Consider the following 23,820-nt stretch of genomic DNA (forward strand, 5'->3'; position numbering starts at 1 on the left):
GCTTTGGCTTCTTGGATTAGATGGTGGTACAGGGGAAAGCTGTTTCTTGACTGCATGAGGTAAAGAGGCAGAAGTCAAGGGTCATCATGCAGAGGTCATCACAAGCCATTTCTGGAAGGGGCCAGAAAGCAAATGTTTTAGGCTTTGTGGGTCATTTGGTTTCTGTCCCAGATATAGTCAGTTCTACTTTACAATGGGATGTGCGCATTCCTGCAGTTCACTGCACCGTGTAAAACTGCACAACAAAAACCACAGGGCTCATGGGAAACCGGGCTTGAGGCACAAGACTCAAAAAACTTAATGAGTGACCTATTTCTTAAGGAAGGAAATAAAGTGGATAACCTAGCTGTCAGTTTAAATGGTTAAGAAACCTGTACTACGACAGGGCCCTTTATCTTGGAAAAGACCTGCAGTGTGTGCAAGCAGAGGTCAGAAACCTGGGGCAGGGGAGCGTGGCCAGCAGTAGTGGGTGGGGTTCTGCACTGGAGGGGAGCGGAGACCCCTCTGGTACTTGGAGGCCCATGCAAGTTGTCTACCACCTGGCTGGCCTCAGCTTGCCACTTTCCACCTACTGTTTCTTAGAGAAAACTGCATATAAATGGGAAATTTGTGATTGACTTCTCCCCAAATGCATTACCTGGGGTGGACCGAATTCACATTTTCAAAAGCAAATCAGCAGCGTCCTAGCAGGACTATACAGTTGACTCAATAACACGGGTTTGAACGGTGCCAGACCACTTATGCACATTTTTTTCTGGTAGATACACACACGTACGTATTCATACAATACAGTGCTGTAAACATATTTTGAGATTTTCTCTTCTCTGGTGTATCGGTTAGAATACTGTATATGTGACCTAACCTACAAATCCACGATTTATGTTATCAGTAAGGCTTCCGGTCAACAGCTGGCTATTGGTAATTAAATTTTGGGAAGCCAAAAATTACACACAAATTTCTGGCTTCGCCGAGGGGGGGGGTTGGTGCCTATAAGCCCTGCTCTGTTCAAAGGTCACTGTACTCAGTGCCGCCGTAGCATGAGAGCAACCATAAAAAACAAATGGATAGGTGTGCCTGCGTCCCCACGCTTTATTTATGGACGCTAAAATCTGAATTTCACAGAATTTTCACCTATCACAAAATACTATTCACTTTTTCCTAACCATCTAAAAAATGTAAAAGTCATTCTTAGCTCATGGGCAAAAAGAAAATGGGCATATGACTCTAGTCTGCCAACCCCTGATCTAAAATCAGCGAAGAGATTTAGGGAACCTGCCTGGCGGGGGCTCCGGATCCACTCCTTCTGGGGCCTGTGTCTCCTGCCTCTGCAGCCTGCTTTCTCTCCTGCAGCAATCCCCCNCAAGAGCCTGCCTGGCGGGGGCTCCGGATCCACTCCTTCTGGGGCCTGTGTCTCCTGCCTCTGCAGCCTGCTTTCTCTCCTGCAGCAATCCCCCCACAGCCGACACACGACCATCTTTTGAACAACCTCCAAAGTAGCCTCTGCCTTGGTGAAGACAGAGGATGCGTCTCAGGGCTAACAGGGTGGTGTGGCGTAGAGACCCGAACTTGGAGGATAAGGAGTGGGGGGGGAGGGTATCCTCTGTAAACTGGTCAGAACCCACTCCTCAACAAGAACAGGGAAGAGCTTCCCTCCAGCTAAAGGGGAAAGCAAAATGGTCTCCACTGATCACATCAAACACAGAAGTTCAATAAATACCTGCCTTTGGTTTTTATCCACATCCCAGTGAGGTGACACAGAGCCTGAGAGAAAGAACCTGTTCCAAGCCCCAGGCAGGGAGCAGGGACCAGCCAGACCCTTAGTCCTCGTCCCTGTCCCTCTCTCACTGCCCTGACCTGGGACTTCAGCTGAAAAAGCTCGGTGTCCCCAGCAGGGATCCTGGTATCCCCCCAGGGCCCCTCAGACCAGCATGAGAAACTTTCCTCACTCCATGGTGACAGGGACATCTTCCACGTCTCGTGGCACGGCGCTCTGAAGCTCACGCCTGATCTCGGGGGAGAGCTGCGGATGGGGCTGGAGCCGGAGCAGCTCCAGGAGGGCCTCTTTCTGGTCTGTGGCCAGGTCTGCCTTGTAGCGCTGGACCAGAGTCAGGAGACACTGGTGCCAGAGCACGGGCAGTTCGCGCCTCTCCGTCCGGAAGCCCAGGAAGTGGAAGACCAGGGCGTCTAGCACCCGGTAGGGCAGTGCGTACTTCTTATCCAGCAGCAGGCGCAGGAAGATGCTGTTGGCACCACTGTATTCCATCTCGGCGATTTTCAGCATGGCAGCACTGGCGGGGAAGGGTTCGTGGTGGGGGAGATGCTGGAGGGAAGGCCGGCTCTCCCCCATGCCTCTTCCCCTCTCCGTCTCTGCTGGTCCCCCACTGTGCTATTCTCAGCGGGCCATCTCAGGCCTTCTTCCCACCTGCCCAAGCTTCTACTCCGCAGCCTCAGTTACTAGCTGTCTACAGATTCACCCTAAGTCCCTACTTCAGGCTCAGCCTGCTCGCCTCACTATCTGGCTAGACTATATTCAAGCACCTGCAGACCTCCACCCCTAACATACTCTCTTCTCATGTTCCCTGTTCGTTCATTCAACTATTTACTAAGCACCTACCACGTGCCAGGCAGGGCTCCGGTTTTGGGGGAATTTACGTTCCGGTGGAGTAGTGACACATTCAACAGCTTACACAAGCCATGGACCTAGGGCTGTTCCTAGCTTCTTCCCCACTGTGTCCATGCCCCCCAGTCCTGGGATTCTCCTGTCTGAATCCCTCCTGACGAGCGGTCCTCCTCACCACCCCCACTACCTGGAGTGCAACACAGGGATGGAGCATTTGGTGATGATGCTCCCCACGATGATGGCTTCCCGGAGGGTACAGGTGCCAGACTCGCAGAGTGGGATCAGGATCCCTGGGGAGGGTCAGAGGGGAAGGCACTTTGAGCCCAGGGTGAGAGGAAAGAGCTATAGAAGCCACCCTCCACCTCCACCGACAGACAGCCATCTCCCTGCACGCACGCTGCTTCTGCCTGCAGGAGCTCCGGCCCCTCCCTCTCTCAGTGGCCCCGGGTCCCCACCTTTAAACCAGGCTCCAGGCTTGAACAGAGCCTTCTTGAGCGCCATGTAGAGGTGGAAGTTGAGTCGTTTGTATTCAGCGATGTCATCTCGTACCCGGGGCAGCAGGACAAGGTTGTAGAAGCGCTGGGCCATGCGTTCCTTGAGGTTAGAGGCGAAAATCCTATTTTGGGGAAGATATAGGGGGATTCCAGATCACTTGATAGCCTGGAGCTGGCCCTTTAAATTCACTGTGGATGGTGCACACAGGAGATTCGAGGATGTGCGGAGCGAGCTGTGCGCACGCAGCACCCGACACGTCAGAAAGGGAATAGGAGGGGCTACAAGGGGTACCCACACAGTGTGAATGCCCCGTCTTTGGGAGAGCCAGAGCTCTCTGCCATTCGCCTTCCTTCCTGACACGGGTTCTCTCCACCAAGCTATCCCAAGGGACCGGAGCATGCCCAGGGAGCTACAGACTTCGGAGGCCACCTGACACACCAGGGGTCATGCCCTGGGAGTTCTAGGGCCTTCATCTGGATACTCATCACAGGAAGAGTCTCAAAAAGGTCCTGGCCCCAAAACACGGAAACAGGAAAAGTTGGAAAAACAGTGACCTACAGAAGCACAAGACAGAGCTCTGGGCCAAAGGTAAATGCAGTGGCAAAGGCAGAGAAAGCCTGTAACCCCACACCCAGCATTTACCTACAGCCCCCAGGCCACCCGAACCCCCGTCTACTCCACCTCGTGGCTTGGTACATGGCAGCTGCTGTCCAGGCCTCGGGTTCTGTGATGTAGAGGATCTGCTCCCAGTTGGAGAGTGCAGGGATGATCTTGAAGGCCTTGGGCAGCTTCCCACTGCGGTACTTAGATAACACCTGCAGACATGAGCACAAAATCATCACTGTCTAGGACACGGATGCCGTGTGCCGTTTGCCAGGTGCTTTTCACAGATTAGCTCGCTCAATCCTCACAACAACCCTGAAGGATGTGTCATCAGCACCCTCATTTTCCAGACGGGGAAACCAAGACCAGAATTAAGTAGCCTTCCCCAAGGCCACCATGTCCCCGAGTGGCAGCAGGAATCTGAACCCACTCAACTTGGGCTCTTGGTTTGCTCTTGGCCACCATGCCTCACATGTATGAGACGTGGGCACCCAAAGCCTCAGTGGGAGCCCACGGCCCCTGGGAGGGTAGTCCATCATGGCTCTCCGCTCGGCTCTTACCTCCCGGACCCCTCTGTAGACCTCCAGAACGCGCGGGTCCAGCTGCGGCATAGGGAAGCCTGACACCTCTGACATAACCGTCTCAACTTCAGTCTGCTTCTCAGTCAGCTTCTCCATGATGATGTCAGCCAGCGTGCGCCTAGGAGTAAGGAAGGTGCGGGAGGGAAGTGGGGAGGGCTGTGGCCAGTCCAGGAAGCTCTACACTCCCTGCACAGGGAGCTCCCATACACCTGTGATCCTGCTGGAGGTGTGGCCCTAGTCTCCCTGGGCCACAGAATCCGGGCAGGGTGCAGAGGACCCCAAAGTCACTTGACCTGGGTTCAAATTCTGGCTCTTCGTCTCCCTATATGACTCTGGGCATGCTCCTTGGTCTCTCTAAGCCTCAGTTTCCTCGTCTGTGAAGCAGGGATAACAATACCTACCTCATAGAGTCAGCGTAAGGATTACACGAGTTAACGTACGTCCAGTACTTGGGACTGTTAGTGCATGGCCAGCAGGCAGCAAGCGTTGCCTATTTCAAACACAACACACTCACTGCACGCCGGTAGCATGTTGAGGACTCTCCAATGACAAAATCCCAGTCTGACCTCTCTAGAGTGTCAGACACATCTCAGTTTTTTACCAAAACTTCGAGTAGCTGGAGCCATTAAGGAGAAACTATGACACAAACATCCCCTCAATTTAATTAATTAAAATTGATGGGAATATTTCTAAGATTATGATGTTTCTCTCAGGTTCCTTACACAGCGCATGTCAAACGTAACTATATCGCGATACTTCAGAATTATGGTCACCATGCGCTTTGGTGAAATCACGCTGAGGTATATTTAAAATGGCTCCCGTTTTCTCAACAGCAGGTGGCGAGGCAGGACTTTCCAGATGTTCTTCCATGTAGTCAGTGCAACATCTCAGAGAGGTGTCTTTACTGCTATTATTCGGACACAGGAACTGATACCCAGGCAGGGTCAATAACTCACCCAAGCTCTCACAACTCGCAAGTGAGGAGAGTCGAACACTGGGCTTTCAGGTTCTAAAGTTCAGGTACTTTTACACAATTCTGTGCCCCAAATAAAATGGGCCTCTTACTGATGAGCTCACATGGGTCTGGATTTGCTTTCAGAAGGTGGCAGCCATTTCTCAAGACTGTCAAGAGCCCATTTCTGGTAGTTTTCCTTTTATTGACTGCAAGCTATAAAATCACCCCACCAATCCTGTCAGAGTGGTATGTTACAGGGACACCTGGGTGGTGGTCAGTTAAGCGTCCAACTCTTGATTTTGGCTCAGGTCGTAACGTCACAGTTTATGAGACCTAGCCCCCACATTGGGCTGTGCACTGACAGCACAAATTCTGCTTGAAATTCATTCTCTCTCTCTCTCAAAATAAATATTACAAAAAACCAAAAAATGACGTGTTACAAAGGTGTTCGGAGGCACTGAGTGAGAACTGGGAGGCTCTCCGTCAGGACAGGCACACAAGCCCAGGTACGCTGTCCTCTGTGACATCTATTTCAGCCGCTGGGCATCAGTGTGGGAAGTGGGCTCGTATCCTCACTCTGCTCTCAAACAAGCGACCGCACAATTTATCCTTCAGCTGCCCTGTCTTTTCTCAGTATTATCAACAACAAGAGATGCATTAACCTCAGAAAAGCCCAAGAACCAAGAACAGTGTCCAGTGTCACAGGGTCAGAATGAACTAGCTGAGGACCTTTATCCTTTAGATTCTTCTCCCCTGGGTCAAAGTCGATGGGCTTAAGAGCTTGATCACAGGAGCTTACATGCCTGCACAATTTGGAGCTGTCATTTACTATACATGACAATAAATTGTCCTTCTAACTTGGGGTGGTTTTGCCCACAAGGGAACATTTGGCAACGCCTGGGGACATTTTTTGGTTATCGTGATGGGGGAAAGGTCACTACTGGTATCCAGTGAGGGGGAGTCAGGCATCCTGCTAACCATCCTACACTGCACAGGACAGCCTCCACAAAAAAAGAATTATCCAGCCCAAAATGCCAGCCACACCGAGGCTGAGAAACCCTGGATGAAGTGAAGCTGAGAGTATGAAAGATCTGGCCAAGGAAATCGAATGTACCACTAAGAAAACTAAGCATACCAAGACCAAATGCAATGAGACGGGTTGCCCCAGAGGCATGAGAAAAGGCCCTGCAGCTGTTTCCCCAGGCAGTCTGGGCAGTTCTCCAAGAGGTGGACAGATGGGCAGGAGGTCAAGGTCATTCTCACTCAGATAGGTCCTTTGAGGATGGGCCAATTTTGCCAAGCTGGTTCCCCACAGCTAGCCATGCTCGGACCCTTCCCAAAGGCAGGGAATCAAGTCTGTCAGGACACATGCTTCCCCGCAGCGAGGTGCCCCCAGGACCCACCACCCCTATCGCCCTACCTGGCAGGAGGGTTCTTGTTCATGAACATCTCAATGGCACGCTCATCCTCAGGGTCCACGACCACTTCTGCATGATGGCCTGCCCCTGTCATTGTAGCAGCCTTCTCCAGGGTGGGCCACTCCTCGTCCTCATCATCTGATCCATCCTGTGGGACCCCCGGACCTGGAAGAGATGACATGCATGAGCAAGGCAAGTGGTGGGTAAGGGATGTAGAGGTCAACTCAACCTTACCCATCCTGCACGTGCAGGCCTCATGTGGCTTGTAGCACATACAGATGGGTGCAGTGGAAGTGACGATGCACCCGCTAGCTCTCTTCCCAAGGCCTTATAGTCTTGAGAAACAAAATGGACAAAGGAGATAGTCCTTTGAACCTGTGTCCTGGTCCTGTGAACCAAGGAGACAGTGATGCCAACGAATAACTGCTGACACACCACAGTCAGGCATATAGCAGGAACTATTCTAAAAACTGTACGTAACTTTCCTAACACCAAGGAGGAGGTGCTCTCATTCTACCCACTTGGAGAAGGGGACACGGAAGCACAGGAAAGTTAAGTAACTTGCCTAAGGCAGGTAGCCTGGGTTTAGACTGTGCATTCTTCACCTCTGCTCTACACACTGTAAGGCTCCATGGTAGGCCAAAATGAGTGGTAGAGGCATCGTATACCACGGGCACGCAGAAGGTGGTGAGAGCACAGGATGGCTAGGCTCTGGAGAGGCAGTGTGGGAGTTGGAGGAGTGTGCTCAGACCCGGGTAACAACACTGACAGGAGGGCTTGGTTACAAGAGTATCTGATAGGCAGCTGCAAGACCTAAGATTAGATGGGTAAAGCCGGACTGTGGAGGGCCTTGAGGCCAGGCAATGGAGTTCAGATTTCAACGGAACAACCCATTTTTATAACTGATTACTGGATGGCTTCAGCCGGCTGGCCATTTAGAAAGGGATGTAATAGTCACGCAGAAAGATAAAATACTACACATGACTAGCTCGTTAAGAACAAAAGCAGTGTGTGATAAAAGCTAAATGGAAGAGGGGGATGCACCAGGCGTTTTGTCTCCACACGCTGACAAATCTCAAATCTGTGCTTGTAGGTAGATTTCCCTCTACTCCAGACACTAACTCTAGCCCCCTCCTGCCCTGCAGCTCTGGGATGACCCCCAGGCAATTCAAATCTCACTTGCCATCTACTGAACTCACTCTTTCCCTCCTAGGTCTACACTGCTCACCGTTCCACGTCTAAGTAAACTGCACTACCATCCATCCGTTGCTAAGCCAGAACCTGGCAGGCCTGCCTCATCCCCTCCCCACCCTTCCCCCCCAATACATAATTACCAAGTCCTATTTAAGTCTACTTCACACACTCTCTCTCAAATCCTTCACAGCTTTGCCTAGGCCTAGGTCGGCATCATCTTTTGCCTATGTTAGTTCAACAGTCCCCTAATTGGTTTCCATATTCTCCAATAGCCTCCCAGTCTTTAGGATAGCTTTAAATCCTGAACACAGCCTCCAAGTCTTTTGTAGATTTGGCTCCTACCTACCTTACTACCATTAACCCATTCATCGGCAAACACTGAGTGCCTACTAGGTGAGGTGCTGTTCGGAGTGCTGAAAAAATTAATGTAAAAGAGAAACTTGCAGGGCTTATGTTTTAATGAGGGTGACAGACGATAATAAATATCAAAAGAAGACAAGTGCTATGAAAAAAGACATAAGGCAGAGAAGGTGGGAGTGTGGAAATGGGAGAGGTGGGTGTGTTTCTGTTTTTAATGGAATGGCCAGGGCAGCCTCTCTGAGAAGGCGAAGAATCAGGGAAATAAGTGGGCAGGGTTATGAAGACAGAAGGAATAACCTGGGCAAAGCCCTAACTTACTATGTTTAAGGAATAATAAAGCCTGTATGGATGAAAAGGGCGAGGAGAGAGTGGAAGAGGTCAGACTGGCAACGGGCAGATCATGCAGGTCTCTGTAGTCTTGTAGCTGTTGAGTTGAGAGTGTACTGGAAGGCAGATGGGATACTAATTAGGAAGCTACTACAGTGATTCAGGTGAGATATTATGGTGGCTCTCAAACAGGACTGTGTTCTGAGGTGATGAGAAGTGATCTACCTCTGGATATATTTTGAAAGCAGAGTCAACAGGATTTGCTAACAGCTCAGATGTGGAGAAAGAGAGGGGTTCAAGGCTTCTGTCTTGAGCCAATGGGAGGAAACCACGCTATTAACTGAGATGAGGAAGACAGTGGGAGGAGGCGGTTGAAACAGAAGAATGTGATTTTCATGTTAAAGATCCCGGCTAGAATACAAAGTTGGGAGCACTCACCAAATAGAAGACACTTAAACCGTGAAACCGAGGACAGCACCAGAGAAGAGCAGTGAACGGAAGAGTTCCAGAAACTGAACCTTGCGGCACATCAATGATAAGAGTGTGAGGACAGAAGAGGAGTCAGCAAAAGATGCTGAGACGTGAGGAAGTAGTACAACAGGAATGTGATGGCTTAGGAGCCAAGTACAGATACTGAAGCCAGGAGGCCAGTGTTCAATGGTGTCAAACACTGCTCTCAGGACCAAGGAAAGATGAGATCTGAGAAACAAATTAAACAATTCAGAGGTCAACACTTTCACCCTAGTAAGAAAACACTGACCATCTTTTAATTAGTTCCTCTCCCTCTTTAACACCTAAACAACATTGTTCTTTCTCCTCAAAGCACTCACCACTCATTATTCAGGTCTCATCACAAATCTGGGAAGCCTGACCCTCAAAAGTAATGCTACCGTTACAAAAGAAACCATATTTTTGTTATCGTAAAATGTATTATCCTAATAGTTGTCTCTCTGGTGGGCTAGGCTGCAAGATCTTGAAGTCAGGCACACGTCTATGTTGTTTTCTTCTTTACTCAAACCGTCTGAACCCCTGGCACAGTACAAAGCACACACCAGATATCCCAGAAGTATTTACAGAACACATAAACGTTAGGAGTGCGTTGCGGTGTGAGCAATTACTCCTTGTCGGTCTAACTTCGAGGATGCCCAGAAGCGAGTACTTAAAACTACAAGTGGGCAAGGAGGGCTCGGACTACTCTAAATCTGCTCCAGGGCCGGGTCTCCCATTTCATTACCTTTACAAGGGAGTAACGCAGATCCCTTATTTATCTTATTTTTTTCATTCCAAACTCTTCCCTGCCGGATACTTTTGCCAACTACCTTTCTTCTCCACAACTAACCACCCTTTTCCTGGCACCTACCCCCTGCCGCTCACCCAGCCGCGTGGTGCGCTCCCGTGGCGCTGCAGGCTTGTCCCCTGTCCCATGCTCGGCCTCGAGCTCGTCCTGCTGCTTCCGCGCTTGTTGCAAAATCCGTCGGGTTAGCCTGGGCCCCACATACTCTTCCTCCTCTTCTCCGGTACCGCGACCCCGCCGCTTTTGCCGGGACCCTGCCCGCACCGCGTCCCCAGCCAGGATCTGCTCGGCCAGGGGCGCATGTTTCTCCTGACCTGCGGCTCCTCGAGCCGCCTTGAATTTGGGCATTTCTCCGAAAAACTTTGCTGGAGAAGTTCACACGTGGGGACAGGAGGAAAAAGCCTAGAGTGCGCTTGCGCCACGAACTTTCAGGTCCCAAGAGTCTCCCCCTCCGAAGTTCACAGCGCCACCTAGCGTCCGGAGGCCAGGAGTGCCATCAGCGCCGCCACACCCCCTAAATAGCTCACGGGTCCTGGAGCTGGATTCCCGAATAGTCTCATTGCACTTAACGTTGGCTTCTCGAAGCGGTGGCAGTCCGAGCGATGACTTTCTCCCTTCATGAATCTAGGACCTCTGTGTCCAGCAAAGCGTGAACTTGGAGCTGGGAGCCAGAACGTCACCGGAGGCGTCACCGAGGAGGTGGCTAGACCTGCTCCTGCTCCTCGTGAGCGCGTCGGCTGGGCGCTCTGTTTTGACGTCATTTCCGGTGCTCCTCCCTCGGCCGAAGCTTGCTTTAGGGGGCTTCGCTTGGTGTGGGCGGCTGGAGAACGCTGCGAATCAACTGTTTGTTCCCGCCAGCCCTGCTGGTCCGATACCATGGGAGTGACTTGGTAGGACCGCAGGGGACTTTGCAGGGAGGCGCTTGGGGTCGGGAAAGGCCCTCGGAGCCTGGAGGGCACCCGGGAGGAGGATCGGGACCAGGGTCTGCCGCCCCTCACGAGCTGAGCAAGATGTCTCCGGAATGTGTGGGTGAGGAGGACACTGGAAGGGCTGCGGTTTCTCCGGCCTTGTTTGCTTGGAGATGCTCCCGTTCTTTCTGGAAGGCGGCAAGTGAGGGGTTTATTACAGGAGCCCATCGCTGGTTGTGTACCTCCTTCCCTTTTTCTTCTCCCCATGAGGCCATAGGGCTGCCCCGAGTGGAATTTAAGGGTCGGAAATAGGATGTCTGAACTAGGACTCAATCTGCAGGCGAGGCTGGAGGGGGTGGGCGATAGGCAACGAGGAAACTATCTTTTGTAGGTTTTCTCCTTCTGCTCCCTACAGCCGCCTAATGCAGTTGAGACCAGCCCGTGTCTGGTTCTGGTGTGGCCGTTTTAAGATCTTCAGTCCAGAGAAAAAGCAGCTGCTGGGAGTTAGATTGTGGTTCAGGCACGTCACCTCTTCAGGATCCGTTTCCCTCTATGTTTAATTACATAGTCTAGTTTTTATGGATTTTTTGCCTCTGAAATGTAAGTCAGGGTGGCAGAGAAAGGTATGGGCCTACTGCTCTTGCAGGCATTAGTTCCAAAATGGTAGATTTCAGGGATTGCTTTGTTTTGTCTTGAATATCAGTATTCATATCTTTCTAGGCAGAAAGGGCTGGAGGCCAGGATCTCTGAAGTCAGTGGTTGGAGGCCTCTTGTATAGGAGCCTGTGGGAACGACTCTTTCCAGTAACTCCGGTTCTTTGTTGGTTTGTCTGTGACCGTCACCTTTGTTTTCTACAGTGGACCTCATGAGCCTCTTCTAAGTCTTCTAGGGAAAGGGGATGTGTGAGGGATGGAATGAAAAGTTTGTAGTATAGTGGCTTGGAACCCTGGGAGCCCCTGTTCTTTCAGTAGAAGACAGAGGGATTGAGCTGGGCTGTCAGTCTGTTGGGACACTTATCAAGTTTTTCACACTCCTAGGACTTCTGACTCCCCGCCTTATACCACTTTCACAATGTATCACAATAAGGCGTAACATCATCCTGGCTTATGAGTGCTTTTTCTGATAGAGAGTCATGCCACTTTTTAGTAACAACAGGACTCCATTCTTAGAAATTCATTTAGTTGATCATAAAGTAAGGTAGTGTCTTCCAAAATTCAACAGCATGTGGTTTTTATATAGCTAGGTATCACCTGTACTATTTATTAATGTTTTCTTTTGAATCCATTTCTTTTCCTTAAAAATATTTTCAACAGGCAATTACATCCCTAAGGAAGCGGTCTAGTAGAGCACAGACATGGAGCCAGCTTGCCTGGCTTTGAGTCTTGGCTACACTACACCAAGCTGTGTGGCCCTTTGTGAATTACTCAACCCCTCTCCACTTCGGTTTACTCATTTGTAACAAGGGGACAATTAACAGCTCATCTTCTAGGGATTTTGGGAGGATTCAAAGAGTTAATTCATCTAAAGGCCTTTGGGAACTGTCTGGCACATGGCTTGTGCCTGGTGATTGTTACCTACTACTCTAAAGGGGAAGCCAGTTTTACTTACCGTAGAAGGAAATCTTGAACGTTTTTATTTCATTGTTTTGATTAATTTCGTGTCCATACTGTTGCCTCTCACTCCTAAAAATTATAAACTTAAGGCTTGCATTCTCATTGATCCTGGCGCTGTTGAGTAGTTTCCACATGACAGAAATGTTCTACAACAGTGTTGTCTAATACACTGGCCTGTAGTCACATGTGGCTCTTGAGCCTTAGAAGTGTGGGTAGTGCAGCTGAGGAGCCAAACTTGTAATTTAACTTAGTTTATTAGTTTTAGTGTAAATAGCCCCATGTGGCTTGTGGCTACTCTACTGGACAGAGCCCGTTCAACGTGTTAGAGACTTGGTAAAAACATAGTATCCACAAATTGAAGTGTTCCTGATAAAGTCAAAACTGAAGGACTTGAAAAGGATGTCCCTTTCTCATGTGACTTAATGTTAGCGAATGCCCAGTCTGTGTGCCACCTAAAACCTTCCTTTGAACCTTGGCCCACATGTCACACTTGGGAAAGCAGTGTGAGAAGCTGGCGTGAGTGTCCTTAGAGCTGTGCTATAGTTCTTAGTGGAGCTCTCATGGACTCTGAGCCTCTCTCTCCTTGTCTTATTAGAACAAGAGAGAGGATCAGGGTAGGTAGCTCTTAAGGTAACTCCTGGCCCCGAAGAGCTGTGAGTCTGTGGGCAAACAAGTGGCTCAAGGAGTGTACACGAGCTTCTGGATACTGATGATTGGGTCCTCTTCCTTCCAGTGTGTCCCAGATGCCTGTGGCTGAGGGCAAGAGTGTGCAGCAGACGGTGGAGCTCCTCACCCGGAAACTGGAGATGCTGGGGGCAGAGAAGCAAGGAACATTTTGTGTGGATTGTGAGACCTACCACACAGCCGCCTCCACTCTTGGCAGCCAAGGTCAGTGAGATGGGTCTGCAGGATGGCTGGAAGCTTGTCTTGGAGTTGATTGACATTCAGGCTCATTGAAATCTTTATGCTCTTTTGCAAAGGGTGGTATTGCTGAACATGTGGCAGATGAGTTTCTGAATTCGTTAATTCTTAGTCCCTCATCTCTTTTACTGGGCCTATGCTTTAGTGTTTTTGCACTTCTCACTTTTAGAGCTGTGTTTCTTGGGGGATTGGTCACTGGCTAACTGCTTCTGCATCTGATCACCTGGGTTACTTGTTAAAGGTACAGAGTCCTGGCCCTGCCTCCCGACTGACTGGATGGAGCTACAGGCCTCAATTGCAGTTCAGCCAGCTCCCTTGAGGATCATTTAGCACCTTGTTTGAGTTTGAGAAAGACTGCTTTTAGGCTCAGAAGTCTTTGTATATGATTCTTTTACAGTTTTAGAGCGTTTAGAACTTTCTACAGAAGGGCTTTCTGATTCCTGCACCTAGCTAGTAGTCTTGGATACCTCATTGGCGTAACCTTGACCATTCAGTCAACTTTCATTTTAAACCTATTGAGAGGTGAGATGGACTGTGGGTGATTGGTGGTGGTGATAGAGAGACAAAGAATTTTTTTGAAAGTTTATTTATTTTGAGAGATAGAGAGAAAATGCGAGTGAGGGGAGGGGCAGACAAAGAGGGAGAATCTCAAGCAGGCTCTGCGCTAACAGCCCCTCGTGGGGCTTGAACTCACGAAATCATGAGATCATGACCTGAGCCCAAATCAAGAGTCGGATGCTTAACCAGCTGAGTCACCCACCACCCCAAGAGAATCTTGGAATGTGAGTTAGGGAACCTGAGTTCTCTTAGTTGTGGCTCTGCAGTTTCTTGACCTAGGACAGTTCCCAAAGCACAGTGACTAAGAGCCTAGATCGTGGAACCAGAGAACTGAGTCCTGGTCACATACTAGCTGCAACTTAGCTGTAACTAGTCCCACAACCTTTGACTGTTTTCTTTGCTGGTCATTTGCCTTTACTCCATAGATCCATTACCCTCACTTTCCCTTCAGACATTTGCCAGGCCCTTTTTTAGTTCTGTTTGGCCAGTGAGGGGCACGGGGGAAGAGTAGAGGACAGAAGAAGGGAGAGCACAGTATCTCCTCTCCCTCAGCTTTGGGCCATGTCCCTGGGTCTCTGGCTGTGGCTGTATCTCTTCCTTGGTTTTAGCCCCCGCTGGGTGGCCCTCCTGCCTGGCTCTAGTGACAGCACATCTTCTCTTTCTCCTTCCAGCCTTAGGGATGGACATCCCTGTGTTCCTAATATTTGGGCGGCCTCACCATTTGTTTATTTTTTCAGTTTTTCCAACCCCTGTATTTTGTTCCCTGTATTAAATCCCTTCTAATGAAACCATTTGCTATGGGCTCTGTTTCTGTACCTCCCTAGGACAGTTCTGTCGTTTGTACAATGAAAACATCATAGTACTGACTTCCTAGTGTTGTTGTGCTAATTAAATTAGTATGTGCAAAGCACTTGAAGTTGAGTTTGTAAGTGTAATAAATCTTTGATAAGTTAGAGCTCTATGGAGTTTCAGCATCAGTAAAATAGTGTTACCGTTAGCTTTGCCTTCAGTAGGAAGGAAGGATGTAGGAATTAATAGAGGTCATTGTTATGAAAGCATTAGGAAAACAAAAACATTTGTGCATAGATGTAAGATGGCATACTACTTCTGTGACGCCACGTGTTACCGGGTCTGTTTTCCTGATCTGATCTTTACTCTTCCAGGAGGTACAGTCTAGTTGGGGAGAGGACACGTTCGTGGCAGACAGTGGGGTAGAATGGAAGGAGCAATAAACTTGAGGTCGAGAGGCCTGGATTGGCGTTCCCGTTCTGTTCCTTCCTGGCTCTGTGCTTTTGGAGCACAAGTTCTCACAGGGACCAGCATTAGCATCATCCGGAGGGCTCAGTAACACGGATTGCTGGGCCCCTCCCAGGGATTCCCACTCAGTAAGCAATGGGCTAGGACAGAGAATTTGCATTTCCAGTGAGTTCCCAGTTGGTGGTGCTGCTGCTGCTGGTCCAGAGCCCATTAGTTTCCTTTTCCTTGTCTGTAATGGGGACAGCAACACTGCTTCTGCTTGCTTCACAAGCCTGTGCTGATACAGAAATACGTTGTTGTGATTTAAAAAATACTAGTGTCAGGCACCTGGGTGGCTCAGTCAGTGGAGCATCCAACTTTTTTTTTTTTTTTAATGTTTGTTTTTTTTGAGAGAGTGCGTGCATGCTACCGTGCAAGGGAGGGGCAGAGAGAGAGGGGGATGGAATCCCAAGCAGGCTCTGCACTGTGAACACAGAGCCCAGTGTAGGGCTCGGACCGACAAACGATGAGATCATGACCTAAGCTGAAACCAAGAATCGGATGCTTTACCAATTTAGTCACCCAGGCGCTCCAAGTGTCCAACTCATGATTTTAGGTCAGGTCATGATCTCACAGTTCATGAGATGGAGCCCCTCTTTGGGCTCAGCATTGCCTGCTTGGGATTCTCTATCTCCCTCTCTGCCCCTCCCCTGCTCGCAAGCTGGCGCTCTCTCTCTCTCTCTCTCTCTCTCTCTCTCTGTGTCTCTCTGTCTCTCTTGCTCTTGCTTTCTCGCTCTCAAAATAAATAAACTTAAAAAATTAAAAAACCATTGTCTATAAACAACTGGTAATACCTTCATTAAAAAAAGCCTCAGTTGACTGTCAAAATATTTTCAAGACAGTAAGAACACTCTCAGACTTCTATAGTATGAATTAAGTAATTACAGTGAGTTTGCACAAGAACAGAATGACAGATCAGCTTTGGATGTCGTTGTTTGTTCTTTTTGAGGGTTGAAATGTTTTGCTGTGGATTTAGCAGGGGCTGAAAGGTATGAATTGGCAGCAAGCAGTTAGGAGGGATGTGGGGGGAGGTTGGTGCAGGGTCTTTTGAGTTCTGGAGGCCTGTAGAGGCCCCTCTGCTCCATCTCCTCTTTTCCACTGTTAAGCTCTCATCCTTGCCTAGAATATCTTTCCTTCTCAGTGTGGCTGAACTCTACCCTCTCTTCATAGTGTACGTAGTCCTCTTTCCTCTGTAAACATGTTTTCTGCTGACTCTTGCCCACTTTGATCTCTTCCTGCTCTGGTCTTCCTTCCAAAAAGGCTTCTGGTCTATTCCACGTAAGCACTTTGGTCTTTCACCTGTTGCCAATGAGAGTGTCTGCTTCCTGAGGCCAGCTGCTACATCCTCTATTTAAACCTCTTAAACCTGCCTCTTAAACCCTAGCACAGAGTTGGAGATAGTTAAGTACTTAAAAAATATTTGAATAGATAAGTCTTAAATACTTGGGATTGTTGTGGTCTATCCATTGACTCTTGTATGGGGGGGGCAATTGTTTTCCATTCCTCAGTTAACCAAATATATGTAAATTTCCTTCCTTTTTGCCGAAAAGTTCTAGTAGTAATTAACAAGAAAGCTCAGTTTTCAGAGATTACAAGGGGTGACGGGGGCTTGAAAGTAGACCTTCTGATTCCAGATCCTGAGTTCTTTCTATGATTGTTTCAATTGCTTCCCAAGTCAGCTGATGTCTTAAAGTACTCCAAGCATTCATCATTGCCTTCAGGGCAAAGGCCATACTTCTTGAGGCATGGAAAACAAGACTTATCAGACCTTCACTCTGGCCTACCTTTCCAGCCTCAAGCTCAGATCCTCCCCTCTGCTGCTTCTGTGGGACCACCTCTGTGCCTCAGGGAGGAGGTCAAGGGAGGAAGGGATGGACAGCAAAGAGAGCATTTGCTTCATTTGGTGTACTCAAGTGCTGTGAATTTTATTTCATTGTCCTTATTCTGCAAGAAATGATTATTCAGAAGACACTGAAGTCTGTGTGGGTCATTGGTCATCATCATTGATCATCGTCCTAAAGCGTCCATCTGTGAGCCCATCCCTCAACTTAAGAACTAAGCTGTTAGCGGGGCGCCTGGGTGGCTTAGTCGGTTAAGCGTCCCGACTTTCGCTTAGGTCATGATCTCACGGTTCGTGGGTTCGAGCCCCACGTCGGGCTCTGTGCTGGCTGCCAGCTCAGAGCCTGGAGCCTGTTTCAGTCTGTGACTCCCTCTCTCTCTGACCCTCCCCTGCTCACGCTGTCTCTCTCTCTCTCTCTCCTAGAAATAAATAAAACATTTAAAAAAAAAAGAAATAAGCTGTTAGCAATGCTATCGAAGTTCCCTTGTGCTCCTCGCGTTTTCTGTAGAGCGAGGTTTTCCCACATGCTGCCTTGCCTGCCGTTCTTTTCCCTTCCTCTCTGGAAAAGACTGTTGGTGAGGGGATTCCCCCCTGCCCCATCTCCTTCCAAGATCACCGAAGTAATGGCAAAATGCCATCTGGCCTGGTTCCACACCTTTGACTCTGTTTTGGGGTTTGCAGATGAAGGTCTCGATGCCGATAGGATCTCTGTCCCCGCAGGTCAGGCTGGGAAGCTGATGTACGTGATGCACAACTCAGAGTACCCTTTGAGCTGCTTCGCCCTCTTTGAGAATGGCCCTTGCCTCATTGCTGACACCAACTTCGATGTGCTCATGGTGAAGCTCAAGGGCTTTTTCCAGAGTGCCAAGGCTAGCAAGATTGAGACCCGGGGTACCCGGTACCAGTACTGTGACTTCCTAGTGAAGGTGGGCACAGTTACCATGGGGCCCAGTGCCCGAGGCATCTCCGTAGAGGTAAGACCTTGGGGAAATAGCAGTGTATGTTAAAGGGCTCTCTTGATTTCCACATCCCTCTGAATGCAACCAGGTGTTTGTGTGTCTCCCTGATCCCTATCTCCAGGGCATCTGTTCTCCTTGTCCTCACATCTTGTAGCCTTTCTTTAATCATGCAGGCTCTGGTCCAGGGTGGGAATGGGAAGCTGGGGTCACAACAGGTAGAGGCTGTCTTACCTGGAGAAGGGAAGGGATAGTCGAGGGAGACCAGTGAATTGTGATGTGGAGGGACTGGTCACCCATCACAAGGACTGGAGCAGACCAGGACAACTTTTGGTGCAGGTAACTTTTGAAAGGTGGCCCCTAAATCGTGTACCTATATACCTCTCCACAGTACACTGTAAAATATGTCTGAAAGGTTGTATAGCAGAGATGAGCCTTTCCTTTTGACATGCTGTCAGTTCTCTTTCATGATGGAAAGAGGCGTGCGTGTGGTGACTTTATCTCTGGGGTGTATATTGAAGACAACAAAGAGAGAGTGTGGTAGTAGCTGGCTTTGGGATCAATGAAATTCTTCAATCTATAGGTTAAGCTACAGGGCCTGCTTTTTGAAAGTGTGTGACTTAGGAAGCAAGCGAGGCTGAAACACACAAACTTAAAAAAAATTTTTTTTTAAATATTTATTTATTTTTGAGAGAGAGAGAGACAGAGCATGAGCGGTGAAGGGCTGGAGAGAGAGGGAGATACAACTTGAAACAGGCTCCAGGCTCTGAGCTGTCAGCACAGAGCCCAACGTGGGGCTCAAACCCATGAACCATGAGATAATGACGTGAGCTGAAGTCTGATACTTAACTGGCTGAGCTACCTAGGTGCCCTTACACACAAACTTTTTATTACCATTATTATTTATACTTGAGAGAGAGTGCTGGTGGGGAGGGACAGAGAGACAGAAACACAGAATCTAAAGCAGGCTCCAGGCTCTGAGCTGGCAGCAAGCCCCACAAGGGGCTCGAAGTCACCAATTGTGAGATCATGACCTGAGCTGAAGTTGGACACTTAAATGACTGAGCCACCCGGGCGCCCCCACACAAACTGCTTTTGAAGTTAGCCTTTAAGAGATGCCATTAAAAACGCCCAGATTGCTCTGGAAATTCAGGCCAATGAGAGCGTTGCCTTTGGGGATTGGGATGCTTTCTGCAGGAGTAGCATGTAAAGAGGGACTTAAAATTTATAGATGTGGGGATAGGTAAGTCCCACAAGGCATTCCAGGTGGAGAAAAGGGCCTTAGCAGGAATTACTGCTTTGAGACTCAGGGACCTCTGGGGCCAAGTTTCCTGACCCCATTTAGCTTGTGATACACCCTGCATTTGCTGAGACCCACTGGGAACTCACTGTTCGCTTATCCTTTACGTTTCCAACTTCATAGTACAGATACATCCCAGTTATTCCTTTACTTTTTTTTTTTATGGTTGTTAATTATTTTTTCTGCTATCTCTCTCTGGTGAAAAATTAGGAGAAAGGAATGAGAAAGTCTAAGATGTATAACCTTTGGCCCCTGCCACATGTTTGGGAAATTACTTCTTAGGGTTAAGTGGGGTCTATCTTGGGAGTAATGTTTGGTCTTGAAAAACTTCAGGGTATGTGTATCTACTTTGCACCCTATGGATACACACACACGCGTGCACACACACACTCTCTCTCACACACACACGCTTTCTCTCTCTCTCTCTCTCTCACACACACACACACACACACACACACCGATACATAAACACATTTTCCTGAGAGCTCCTCGGATCTTCATGCAACATAGCAGAGACTATACAGTTCTGAGACCATCATAAGGGGCCTGGGTCTTGTGGGTCGGGCTGTGGGTTGATAACTCTCAAGATGAGAAAGTCACAGACACCTAAAGGGAATGATGCTGGGTGTGTCGAATCCCTGGCATTTGGGTTGACTATTTCCGGTGCATCAACACTGTGTTAGAAGGTGTGCATCTTTCGCTGGGCGTTGGGGAAGATTGAGAGCAGGGCGCCAGAGGTGAAAGAGAAGCGGAAGACCTTGTCCTTGCCCTCACTTACCTTTGTTCTCTGTTCTTTTGGTCCCCAGGTGGAGTACGGCCCCTGTGTGGTAGCTAGCGACTGCTGGAACCTGCTGCTCGAGTTTCTACAGAGTTTTCTAGGCAGCCACACGCCGGCGGCTCCTGCAGTGTTTGGGAACAGACACGATGCCGTCTACGGCCCGGCAGACACCATGGCCCAGTACATGGAACTCTTCAACAAGATCCGCAAGCAGCAGCAGGTGCCCGTGGCTGGCATTCGCTAGTGGCCGGCAGCTGCCCAGCTGATCTCTGCCACCAGGGGGACTGCACAGGAGGCGCAGGTGCCGCACCCCAGAAACCCAGGGCACACACGGAAGCTTCCCTCCCTCTTCCCAGCTGTGACTGTTGTTCTGGGGATTTGGACTTCCCTCCCCTGACCCTCACACACAGCCCCCCAGCTGCTGCTTCACCCCACGCCTTACTGGACTTGGCCTGTTCTCAGGAACGGTAATTATGAAGAGTGGAGAAGTGTGGAGCTTTCCTGCTTTAGGGGAAAAGGTAGGACAGGGCTGTCCCTGCCTAGTGTTGGTGGGGAAAGCAGTCTGTACCTCCAGCTCTTGAGGATTTGGCCGAGGCCCGCGGTGGACAGGTGGGGCTCGGCGGTAATAAAGGCCTCTTCTCTCCCCGACTGCAGGATGCAGTTGGGCCTCTCCTGGAGAAGGGGCAGGAGGCGTAACTCCGTGTGATGGCTATCATTTTCTGACCTGTTTGCTGAAATGAATTGTGGGTTGACTTTTCTAGGATGTTGCCTGAGTCTCCCTCTGACATCTTTCCATTCTGTTGTGAGTTAGATTAAGTCACAGGCTAAGTTGCTGTAACAAAGAGAATCAAAACTACAGTGGTTTTTAGTAGAAGTTCATTTTTTGCTCTTCTGATAGTACAGATGTAATCAGATGGTTCAGGACAGATTTAGCTGTACAAGGTCACCAGAACTTCAGTTTCCTTCTGTCTTGTTGTTCAGCCAGTCTTGGAGTGTTGACCTTGCCCTCAAGGCCAAAGCAGACTCATCAGCTCTGTGTCTACAGTACACCAAGGAAAGAGAGAACAAAGCACTTTCTTTTTAAAGGCTACGACCTGGAGCCTTTCAGTGTGGCCACACTTTGCTGAAAGGGATGCTGGGACACAAGCCCCTTATTTGGGTGGCCATGTGTCCAGTTAAAACTCAGGAGCTTCTGTGACTAAAAGATGAAGGAGAAAATGGATGTGGGGCCCCAGTCAGGGGCCTCTGCTACTTGGAGCTCAGTGGCTATGCCCAGGAGTGGCTTTGGTTGCTGTTTGGAGAGTACCCTGTGTAACTAAGCCATTTGTCATGAATTGCATTGGGTTAGGGCTGATGCCAGACTCGTGGATCTAGCTGGCTTAGTCACCCTGGGCAGTCACTTCCTCATCCCTCACCTAAGGATTCACGGTGTCCTGAGCAATTTGTCCTCATCTCATTGGAGCCTCCAGGCTGCTCATTTAACTTAACATTGCCTGCTCATCCCCCTCCCGCCACAGAAATGTTCAGTTGGGCCAATGTTGATATATCCAGTCAGGGGTGGCCTCAGGAAACCTGTTACTGTACACACTCCAGAGTTGTCCTCAAGGATTCTGTCCCTCATTGAAGGTACCTAAGAGAAATTACTTCAGATCTAAAGGCTCTACAACATGAATTAGGTAGTGGTCATGTTTCCCTTTTAGCTTTGGCTGGCAGGAAGCTCGATTTGACTTTGCAACTGCAGGACCTGCCCTCTGCATTTTTTGTTCTCCTTCTCCTCTGGCTGTTTTGTTTGTTTCTTTGTTTTGTTTCTGCTTCTTAAGTTGAGGTATGTTTTAGATGTCATTTACACACAATAAAATGCATAGATCCCATGTTTTTGGCCTTCTGATTTATATTTGTTCTTGTCCAGCTTTATCTGTTTGTATTTTTCTGTCAGCTACCTCAAATCATTTTTGAGATAGCTGTTTGAATATAATGGATTCTTGAAAATATACAGAAATTGAGTGTGGTAAATATGATTCTAGATTTATGCATTATTAGGAGGGATTCCGTTCTCTAGAAAGTAAGTAGTATAAACTCCCTAATTATACTTTGCCTTTTATTATTTTATCTTTATTTTTTATTTTGTTTTGAGAGAGAGAGAGTGCTAGTGGGGAGAGGGGCAGAGGGCAAGAGAGAATCTTAAGCTGCCTCCACGCTCAGCATGGAGCCCGATGGGATCACATCCTGAGCTGAAATCAAGAGTTGGGCGCTCAACCCGCTGAGCCACCCAGGCGCCCTATACTCTGCCTTTTAGACACAATCTTCGTTCCTACATTTCCAGCATTCTTCACTTCTTTTCCCTTATTTTGAGCACACATTTAACCAGCTTTGAGTCCGGGGAGCACCAGATCAGGCTTTCTGAACTGCCACTTCAGGTTCTTTTGTCTAAGTCCTTTGTGTCGATTAGAGAAAGTTTATAACCAGAGGTAGGTAATGCATTTCTTCACTTAGTATGGTTCCATTAGCTGAGTTGCCAAAACTGAAGTGGTAACTGGTGGGAAGGGTCCACATGTCCTCTCGCTTTTGTGTGCAAGTCTGAACGGGACTTTCAAAAGAAGATTAGGATTGTCAGTGTATGATTTTTGAAAGTTCACGTTAAATGAAAGTGTAGGAGCATTAGTATAAATTTAGGGGGAAAAGGGCATGGCGATCCTCATTTTATAAATGAAAACTTAAGTGCAGCTAGTAATGGGGATGCCATATTTTGGGGTTTAAATTTGTTGTCTTTCCTTCTATACTGAACTGTCTTCTTACATCTCCTGCCTCTGTTTCCCGATGCTTTGCCCCTCTCCCCATCCATAGCCACCCCAAAAGAGCATAAACTGGGAAATTTCTAGGACCCTGCTAACATGTCACCTTGGTGGGTACATTTGCTAGAGCCACATGGGAGTCTGCTAACCTCACCTGTCGGAGCTACGCAGGGCAGCTGTAGGGCTCCTCTAGTTCTCTCTTACTATGAGATCGAGAGGTGGTGGCTCCCAAAGAGATCGTGTTGAGAGATGAGGCTGGAGTTGGGACCAGACTTCCGCGTCGGGACCCCTGGCTACCATGATGTGTCAGAGTGTGGCACCCAGGTGTATGTGGTGCCAGGTCATTTAATTGTGGAAAACACTTTTATGTTAGTCCTTTTGTCTTCTTCCAGTGTATATTAGAGAAAAGCAGAACTTGCGCTTTATTCCTTAGGATAAGGTTCAAGTTTTAAGAAAGAGTCCCTTCACAGGCACCATTAAGTTCTTACACAAGTGATACCTGCAAATGGCAAGATCTGAGACAGCAGAAGGCAAAAAAAAAAAAAAAAAAAAACAAAAGGGATTTAGGGAAGCCCGTATTCCACTGTGTCTAGTCCATCTCTTGTGTTCATTAGTGACTCCTGCTCTGGCTGTGCTTTCCCACTGGCTCCTGTGCTGTTGTGATTCTCTGTCCCCCTGTTCCCAGGCTGCCTCCCGCTTGCTTGCTTCAGATCTTGAGTACCAAGTGGTCACGGTTCCCCCTCCATCTCTCAGTGTCCCTGCTCCACTGAAGTTAAGGAATACCTAGAGACTGACCACTCCTCTCCACCGCCAAGTCTGCCCCAAGCCGATGTGTCTAGTACTCATTCCTGAGGCTTCAGGAGGAGGTAGTAAAATTCTCTCCAAATCCTGGATGGTAAGGGGAACGGTTAGAAATTCCCACCTAAACATGCCCTGCTGGTGTCCAGAATTGAGACTCTGAGAACTTAGGAAGGGCAGTAGGCTGAACGTTTTCAGGATCTGGAGCCAGGC

At 48.8% G+C, this 23,820-nt stretch overlaps 2 protein-coding genes across 2 annotated transcripts; one reads left to right on the forward strand and one right to left on the reverse strand.

Annotated features, from left to right (window-relative positions):
* Positions 1 to 1,705: 1,705 nt before the first annotated feature.
* BYSL (bystin like) lies at positions 1,706 to 10,556 on the reverse strand. The gene is made up of 7 exons (XM_077764972.1): positions 9,928 to 10,556; positions 6,675 to 6,837; positions 4,279 to 4,417; positions 3,797 to 3,930; positions 3,076 to 3,236; positions 2,808 to 2,910; positions 1,706 to 2,288 (listed from the first exon to the last, which is right to left on the reverse strand). The coding sequence occupies exons 1-7, from the start codon at positions 10,193 to 10,195 to the stop codon at positions 1,943 to 1,945; spliced, it is 1,314 nt and encodes a 437-aa protein (XP_077621098.1). The 5' UTR covers positions 10,196 to 10,556; the 3' UTR covers positions 1,706 to 1,942.
* Positions 10,557 to 10,628: 72 nt separating this feature from the next.
* On the forward strand, positions 10,629 to 21,888 carry MED20 (mediator complex subunit 20). Its single transcript, XM_077764973.1, has 4 exons — positions 10,629 to 10,737; positions 13,102 to 13,256; positions 17,704 to 17,957; positions 20,046 to 21,888. Exons 1-4 carry the CDS (start codon positions 10,724 to 10,726, stop codon positions 20,259 to 20,261), a joined length of 639 nt encoding a protein of 212 aa, XP_077621099.1. The 5' UTR covers positions 10,629 to 10,723; the 3' UTR covers positions 20,262 to 21,888.
* The last annotated feature ends 1,932 nt before the right edge of the window (positions 21,889 to 23,820 follow it).

The sequence above is a fragment of the Crocuta crocuta genome, unplaced genomic scaffold, assembly GCF_008692635.1.
Source record: "Crocuta crocuta isolate KB4526 unplaced genomic scaffold, BGI_CrCroc_1.0 scaffold44, whole genome shotgun sequence".
NCBI classification, from domain to species: Eukaryota; Metazoa; Chordata; class Mammalia; order Carnivora; family Hyaenidae; genus Crocuta; species Crocuta crocuta.

Coding starts and splice junctions, on each gene's coding strand:
- BYSL (XM_077764972.1), bottom strand. CDS start 10,195: ATGCCCAAATTCAAGGCGGCTCGAGGAGCCGCAGGTCAGGAGAAACAT. Junction 4,418..6,674: donor AACAAGAACCCTCCTGCCAG/GTAGGGCGATAG, acceptor CCTTACTCCTAG/GCGCACGCTGGCTGACATCA. Junction 3,237..3,796: donor GCCATGTACCAAGCCACGAG/GTGGAGTAGACG, acceptor TCCCCAAAATAG/GATTTTCGCCTCTAACCTCA.
- MED20 (XM_077764973.1), top strand. Junction 13,257..17,703: donor CTCCACTCTTGGCAGCCAAG/GTCAGTGAGATG, acceptor CTGTCCCCGCAG/GTCAGGCTGGGAAGCTGATG. Junction 17,958..20,045: donor CCCGAGGCATCTCCGTAGAG/GTAAGACCTTGG, acceptor TTTGGTCCCCAG/GTGGAGTACGGCCCCTGTGT.